General features: G+C 33.3%; 2 protein-coding genes across 2 annotated transcripts; one reads left to right on the top strand and one right to left on the bottom strand.

Moving 5' to 3' along the window:
* The first annotated feature begins 2,208 nt into the window (after window positions 1–2,208).
* Window positions 2,209–4,731, top strand: LOC108727630 (uncharacterized). Its single transcript, XM_018455804.1, has 6 exons — window positions 2,209–2,267; window positions 2,359–2,546; window positions 2,629–2,686; window positions 3,584–4,049; window positions 4,193–4,360; window positions 4,433–4,731. The coding sequence occupies exons 1-6, from the start codon at window positions 2,264–2,266 to the stop codon at window positions 4,584–4,586; spliced, it is 1,038 nt and encodes a 345-aa protein (XP_018311306.1). The 5' UTR covers window positions 2,209–2,263; the 3' UTR covers window positions 4,587–4,731.
* A 629-nt stretch (window positions 4,732–5,360) lies between these two features.
* On the bottom strand, window positions 5,361–8,503 carry Smyd5 (SET and MYND domain containing, class 5). The gene is made up of 5 exons (XM_018455803.1): window positions 8,438–8,503; window positions 6,776–7,068; window positions 6,064–6,382; window positions 5,824–6,001; window positions 5,361–5,743 (listed from the first exon to the last, which is right to left on the bottom strand). The coding sequence occupies exons 1-5, from the start codon at window positions 8,501–8,503 to the stop codon at window positions 5,424–5,426; spliced, it is 1,176 nt and encodes a 391-aa protein (XP_018311305.1). The 3' UTR covers window positions 5,361–5,423.
* Between the last annotated feature and the right edge of the window lie 174 nt (window positions 8,504–8,677).

The following is an 8,677-nucleotide window of genomic DNA, read 5'->3' as shown; positions in this document are numbered from 1 at the left end:
CTTCCCCATGTTTCTATTATATATTAATTACATATAATTATTTTTATATTTATAATTTCTTCATCTTATTTTAATTACATTGTTTGTTTTACTTATTATAAGCCTAATAATTAAGTATCTCTCTATAAAATCTAGTTTATCTGGAACAAGAATACGGGTTCTAAAGGTACCCGTATTCTTGTAAACTTGATACGTTGTTGAAGTCGCGCGCGCGAGAAAACGCGTCCCCGTTGGCAACACTGGCGGTTGTAGTACTGAATGCACCCATCGCACCCATTAAGCTGGTTCTACATTCCTCTAATTTCCACCGAGGGTTCGAACCGGGTTAGAATGCAAGAACCAACCAACTACAATCAAGCATTCCCTTGTAATTCGACTGTAACAGGGGAATGCTCTACTGTAATTGGTTGATTTTTGCATTCTGACCTGGTTCGAACTCTCGGTGGAAACTAGGCCAGTGATCGCATCGCAGCGTCGCAAGCGTGTCGCAAGCATTGCGGTCCAATCAACGTCAAGCTAGCTCAACTCTGATTGGACTACAACGTTTGCGACACTCTTGCGACACAGCGATGCGACTAATGTAAAACCAGCTTTAGGCCGGAATCAGACTAGGCATTGAAGATTGAGATTGAAGATTGAAAGATTGAAATTTGATCAATCAAAACAATAGGAACTAAAATTCCTTCGCCCTCATGGGTCAAATTTCAATCTTCAATCTTCGATCTCGATCTTCAATGCGTAGTCTGATTCCGGCCTTATGCCCGTGTCACACTACGCATTGGAGATTGAGGATTGCGAATTAAGGATTAGAATTCGACCAATCAGGTAATTTTAAGTTTAATCCGTTTCGTTCTAATTGGCTGAATTTTAATTCTCAATTCGCAATCCTCAGTCTCCAATGCGTAGTGTGACACGGGCATTAGAGTGCCGTCACATACAGTCCGCAATCCGTAATCCGCATCGGATGTCCACAAAAGCATCTAGGGATTGTGTATGTACGGCAGATATTTTTCACGTAATCCGCAACTACGTGAAAAGAGAGTTCTAATGCAGTCTAGTGCACGTCAGAAAGCAGACCATTTGTTGTATTTGCACTAATAACATATATCAAAGATTCATTATGCACTTCTAATTTCAAAATTGTTGTCAAACAAATTAATCACTATTTATAAATTAAAGGTAGATTATGGCACGTTTATTTTTGTTTGACGTCGGAGTGCAATTGCGTTGCGTGCTTACATGCTCCTTGTGTCCCATGGAGCCGCAAAATGCGAACGTGTAAATGTAACATTTTTTATTTAAGAAGTTATACGGTTCATTTTTATTTTATTTTATAAGAAAATTACAGAATATATTTTGATTATAACAAAAGTTTTAATTAAATCGTCAAATTTAGTCAATAGATAAAATTAGAAAAAGCATTACTAGTAATAACTAGTAATTTTTACGGAAATTTCATGAGATTACGGCTCCATGGAACACAAGGAGGTAAAACACACGTAATGTTACGGACGCAATATCTAGTAACGTTTGCAGATATCCGGTGCGGAGGATAAGGCCGTAGCACAGACTCTTGCATAACGCATAACACATAGTGCACAAGCGAATCAACTAATCAGAATCTTTCCTTTCCTCCCATTCCATGAAAAAGAAGAATTTCGATTGGTCGATTCCCTTATGCACTATGCATTATGCGTTATGCAAGAGCTGTACTGCGGCCATTTCGATTGGTCGATTCCCTTATGCACTATGCATTATGCGTTATGCAAGAGTCTGTGCTGCGGCCATTAGAGTATATCCACACAACTTGCATAGCCGCATAAACGTATGCATAAAGAAAATGGCTGCGTTCAGCAGACTCAACAGTTTTGCAACCGTTTTGTGATTGTCTATTGAGATAGGACCATTCTTCTAGATCTAAAAGTATGATCCAATCAGCTCGAAGGAAACTTCCAACAGTTGCAAAACGAACGTTCTGATGAACGCAGCCATCCAATCGCATTTCTTTTATAAAAACGTACGTAAATTGTGATTGGATAATTTTCTTTATGCATATGTTTATGCGGATATGCAAGTGTGTGGATATACCTTTATAGGGACTCTAGATGCACCCAAAGAAGATGCACTGAGCTAACCTGCTGTTGGCACTTCTGCGACTTTGATTGTCGATTAATTTAACTAGAAGTTGATGACAGTTGAAGGAGGGAAAACTTTAAAAGTCGCTCTCGTGGATATTACGTGGATATTATTTGCGACAACAACCATGTGTAAGTACACGCACGTAGTCAGTTTTAGGCTATTTTAAAATATATGATGCCGCCGATGCGACGTAACCTCTTTTTTTTTTTAATATTACAGCGTCAGCGATGCTTGTTAAGCGTCAGTTAACCAAAGTGATAAACAGATTCAAATTCGAGGAACTGGAAAGTGCTGTGATACCCGTTTTTCCAGAGACATCATGGTCTCGCGTCAGATCCAAATTGATTAAGAATCACAAGACTTTTACGGTAGCTAATGCAGTGCACGTTATCCAGGATATTCTTGATGTAAGAATCACTTCCTATAATCTCTGCCTGAAATTTAAATGTTTACAATAGAATATCATTTTTACATCTGATTTATTTACAGAACACAGATTTAAGTTTGAAAGATTTACATGACAGATTGACAACACTGGAAGTAACATGTGAGTTTACAATCATAAATATTAATCCTTGGAGCAGAAAATTCTGTAATACTGATGTTGGGCCTATAAAACTCTTATAATTTACGTTAGTTACAAGATACTAATTAATCCTCCATTGGCCATGTGAAATTTTGAACCTTCTGTTAGCAATCTGGGTTCCCTATTCTTGAAAAATATTGCATATGTAAAACTTGAGAAATAAAATAATATATGTAACATTTACTATAGTATTTTCCTAATTTTACTATATATGTAATATTTTTCAAGAATGGGACTCTGAGTCTTTGACAGTCTTCGAGCTTCAGTATAAATTTTTGTGTTGTTTCAGACTGTATAAAAATCTGAAAAAAATCTTGCATACTTGTGAAAATTTTAACAAGTCTTTCTATCATAAAAATTGGATTGTATTTTACTTATTTTTAATGATAAAAACTTATATGAATAATCAAGACCTAAGGATCTTGTATATTAATTAATGAAGCTTTAAGTAATTGAACATCATAATTTTTGTTCATTCTTAGGTCTTATTCATTCTTACAGTTTTTTTTACTTATTTTTCATGTACAGATATATTTAAATTTGTCTACCAGAATTCATCAGAATCAAATCATCGATTGTAGCTTCAAAGTTCAACTTGGCCAGCAGAGGATTAATTTCAAGGAACTAAAATGACATAACTCATATAAAAAAGAATGAATGTTAAGTATATTTTAATAAAAGTAATCCCAATTTGTAGATGTAACATAAAGAAAATTAAATTATTTGACATTTTTGAGAAAGAGATTTATGATTGAGTAGGTCTAATAGATCCACTATCAGTTCCAGATTAAATTCAAATTCTTGAAATAAAATTTATGAGAAATATTAATATCAACTTATGAAATAATGGTCTTTTAGATATAAGCAGACATAACAATAAAAGAATATGGTATGGATACAAATTGTCAGGATTGAATAATGAGTTGAGGCATCTTGATAGTCAAGAGATACAGGAAGGTATCAAAAAGGAATTTTATTCGAATGGTTTGGACATGGATATAAAAGCTGTAATGTATGACAGTATCATGTTTATATGTGTTAAGGAGAAGAAAAAGAAAAAGAAAGCACAATATCTCCTATTGCCAACCTATTTCGCCTTGTTTTTCGGACAAAAGTATTTTTTTTGCTCAAGGAAGAATGTATCAGTTGATTATATAAAAACGATAGCTTTCAATCTAGGTTATAATAATAGCAAAAGAATCAAGCTGATGGGCAAGGACCTCAAATCTTTAATAAAATTATTATGGATTAAGCAACAAAATGTTTTACAAGCTGGAGATATTAATCAACCACCTGTTTACCAACCGTCTAACCCTGTCATCAGGTAATTTCAGAAATTTATTTTGTTCATTTGTTTTTATAGATATATTTAATGCTCAATATGTATATTATATACTATGAGATGTTTTATTATTCAACACACTGTATTTTATACGCTCTCTCTATAACGTGTAAACCTTGTTACAGTAATAATGGCACAGATTATACGCAGAGCAAACAACGGAAAAAATATGCAGAACAGTGTTTTGGCAAAGATCCTCCAATTCTAGAGAAGCTTGTTATAAAGGGGCCAGAGGAATCTATAAAACATGATAGTGTAGCTTCGAAGTTGCCTACTAATAATATACGTATGAAGTAAGAAAATTTTTTTTACCCATACCCGAGATCACACTATTTGTACATTTTAATTTGAAATTTCTGTTTTAGCTGGGAATTTCGTAGTCACAACATGGCAAGGTTTTTAACCGCCTTAATTGAAAGACGTGCGTTTATGCCGCCATTACCTGATTATATATCTAATTTTATGATAATGGGAAAAAATGAGTTAACACTTCAGACTGAGCAGCAAACTCAGTCATAAATATGAATTTTATTGTAATAACAAAATTAAACATTGACATCTTAAAGCTGGCCACACACGTTCAAGCATTTCACAAATTTGCTTGAACATGACTGAGACTGTGTACTTAAGAATCCTCAATATAAAATCCGATATATCGTTTTATATATCCGTAATATGATCAAATCATTTGTCTAGTTTTTGTTTTTCACGTAAAATAATTCCTTTTTTAAAATTATGACTATTTTTACAGCTGATTCAAATATTTCATGCATGCGATGCCTGAAATATTTAAATCAGCTATAAAAATTTTAAATATTAACTATAAATATTTACTAAATAATGTAAACAATGTGCGAAATCGTATCGAAAATTGCGTACAAAAATAAAAGATAAATTATATAGGCCGATTTGAATTGTACATGAACTGTATTTTAACATAATGTGAATATTATTCCAATTTGTAAATAGTACGTTGTTGTAACAACAGAGCAATAAGAAAAATTAATAATTAAAGTCAGTTCTTCGAGTTCAAACTAAATAGTAAAAATAAGAGTGCAAAATGCTGTATTAAATTTATTATATAACTTTATTACATAGAAATGACATTAAAAGCCTCTGTTACAATAATAAAGTGAGTTTGTTAAAAGTCCAAATGTTTATCCTACATGCTATTTTACTGATAAAGTTCACTTGTGCCATATGTATGGCAGTCAAGTAAAGTATAACGGGATTCATTAGGTTATTGTTATGTGACAATATTAGATATTATTCAATATATTTCAATATATTTATTCAATATTCTTGTTTATTATGAAAATTATAGCATTGTTCCTGTGCATCTTTAACTAGCACTTATCAGTCTTCATCAGATTCCTCTTCGTCGGACGTTACATCAGGATCATTCGCTTGCGCTTGACATTTGTCGCAATGACAAACAAACAGATACAAAGAGCTTAGTGCCTGTTGCCTGGAATGTTTACTCCTCTCTAGCTGGCATTCGTCAAGGTAACTTGTACAGATTTCCTCGCCAACTTTTATATTTCGTATTGCTTTTAATACTAAAGTATTATTTGAATAAGGGAATTCAACAACTGCATTTGGTATGCAACTATGGTTCACTGACGATTGTAGAACGTAGAGTCCAGATCCTTCATTATTCAAAAACGGACCTACCGCTGTGAAAGAAATTTTCAGAAGTTACATGAATACTTATTGAACGCTCTAGAGAAAAATAAATTATAAAGATAAAAATTACCTTCATCCATTGCGTCATAAATTCTCTCTATCAACTTGTCAATGTAAATTCTTTCGTCTTTGGGCAATTCTAAAGCGGAAACATTTTTCACCCAGCGGCTGAATGAACTAGTACCAATTCCTTGTCCGTTTGTTCCTACTAAAGCTAATAAACTTCTAAAACCATCTGGCGTGAACCACTAAAAACAAGTTCCAATTAACATTAGCATAAATATAACAATAATATATGTATATTACACACATGTGCGGTGTACTCAGTGTTAAGAGCCTCCTTCATCATTTGCTGAAGGATATCAATCTGGCCTACAAACTTTTCGCCTAATAAATAGTGCACAATTTCGTGCGTGTCATTAGAAACGGTACGATGGCAAAACTGTAAAAACATTGCTGAAGCTTCCTCTTTGTCATTTGCTTGATTAACTATAGCGACCATCCTTGCTAGCAACATGATTGATGCACTTTCAGGTGGATAATGCATTTGTTTCCACGTTTCACATAACTGATTGAGAGGATGACTCTCATCCTTGACTCTCCCTTGTAGACACAGTGTACTATGATATCTGAAAAACAATAAACGAGTAGTGTAATATATAATAAAAACTACAGCAAACATAAAAGTTCAATTGTATTATAGTTATAAATTGATGACCAGTGAGTCTGAAACACAATAGTGTAAACAACTAAAAAAAATACAAATTTTATAATACAAATAATTATGCTTATAATTAACTTTATAAAAAAAACAGAACCGCTTATCAGCATCTTAAGACGGTCTTAAAGTAAGAACTGACTATGAGTACCGTTCATATATAAATTTTTTTTATCGATATTATTTCATTAGTTAATTTTCTGTCAAATTGAAAAGTAATTTTTCTCCTTATTTGGAAAACTAATTTTTTAGTTGTCATTTTTTTTAAAAGAGAGCGATATAAAAAGTTTCCACTCGTAATCACCTCTGAAATGCTTCGTTCTGACATTCTACGCTGCAGTACTTGACTCCGCACTGGTGGCATTCGGTTATTAAACTCTTGTTTACTTCACAGCATTCCTTGTGTGGTACAACAAAGTTTGAATTACCAGTTAGCCTATGGACATTCTCCTCCGCTGTTTCCAACGGTTTCAGGCAGTGGTCGCATGCCAAGTATCCAAACTGAGAGTTCCATAAGAACTGACAGCATATCACAGGTTTCTCCTCGAGTATCACGTCTCCTTCCTTAAACGCGCGATTAGAGAATAGCCCTTTGCCCTGCAAGATGAATGCACAAATTAATAATCCATGGTGATATCTTGGGAACTGAATCATTAAATAATTCGCTGTGTGGCATTTTTTTATCTGTTTAATTAGGTAGGGTTTTATTTGCTCTATTATAATTTGTCTGATATTACAATCACATCTGATAATTATACTTTCTTCATCATAGGAGATCATTTAAATATTTGCATCGTTATTTCATTGTAAATGGATTTATTAATATATTTAATATTGTCAAATATTGCATTCAATATATAGCTATCATTATTATTATCATCAGACATCTCACTTTTGAGGTGATTTCACTGTCCCATCATATACATCAAATATGAATTATACTATTTTTTTTTTAATTAATTGCTATTATTGCATTTTTATGCCTCTGGTAGAAATTTTTCTCATATAATTTTTTAGAATTTCTGAATAATTACAAAGTTGTTTAAGTCAAACTAGGATTTTTAGTCTTGTGAGTATAATAAGAGATCCGAGCGCATTCTGTTAATTACGAGTGAATACTGCTGTCAAATTTTAAAAGATGTACATAATACTTTCAAGAAGAAACAGTCTGATTTGATCACTAAACATGTTTTGTTACTGCAGGACAGTACATGTCTTTATACAGCTACTTGCATATTACAGAAACTCAGCTAGGAATTAATGCCATGTCCTTATAATTATGACCTTGTTCCAAGTGATTTCTACCTGTTTGAACTATTAAAGAAATTTCTGGGAGGCCAGCATTTTAGCAGTGACGTAAAATAGGCAATCTGATCATAGCTCCAGTGTACTAAGAAATTTTTCTATGCTGTCCAAACACTGGTGAAACACTGGAATAAGTATAATTAGTAGTAAAGCAGAGGATCATATCAAGAAATAAAGATAGTTTGCATTATCATAAATGTGATCTGTTATTCTATGTAATCAACAGTTAGTTTGATTTGAACATAATATATCTTTTTATTTCTCATCTTTTTCATACAAATTAAAACACTTTTTAGAAGTGTCAAAAAAATCTATAACTTTCCTGGAATTCTTTATATGCGCGAATTCTGAAAAATTCTATGATTTTTTTACGAAATCTTATAAAATCTATACAATATTTTTTCAGAAATTATAGAATGAGAAATCTTAGTGTATTTCAGAATTCACAAATTAAAAAAAAATTCCAAGATTAATTTTCTCAGTATTTCTAAAAAGTATTTCAATTCGTATAAAAAATTTCAGAAAAATATTCACCAGGGCATACGTTCCCCCTCCCTGCTCCCCTTTATTTTATCCCGCTTTATATTTTAATTGTCGTAGGAAAGAACCACACGGTGAATCATAGAAATGGCATGCGGCCGTAATCGAAAATACGTCTTACTTTCTCATCGTTCACCAGCTTGATGAAGAAGCCCTTATCCGCCATAACCTCGCCGTCGATCATCATACCGAGTGAGAGAGATACACCGGGCGGAAGAAAAAAACAAACCTACCGTACAATTGATGAAATACATTCGAATCCTAACCTTACCACGAACGCGATTCAATGACCGCCGTGAAGGCTGTCACGGATGCGCAATATTGTTGGTTCACACTACATCCGATTTTCGGCCGTCCGCGC

This window comes from Mycetomoellerius zeteki, unplaced genomic scaffold (assembly GCF_001594055.1).
Source record: "Mycetomoellerius zeteki isolate Tzet28-1 unplaced genomic scaffold, Tzet1.0 scaffold517, whole genome shotgun sequence".
Lineage (NCBI taxonomy): Eukaryota > Metazoa > Arthropoda > Insecta > Hymenoptera > Formicidae > Mycetomoellerius > Mycetomoellerius zeteki.
This window is presented reverse-complemented; position numbering and strand designations above follow the sequence as displayed.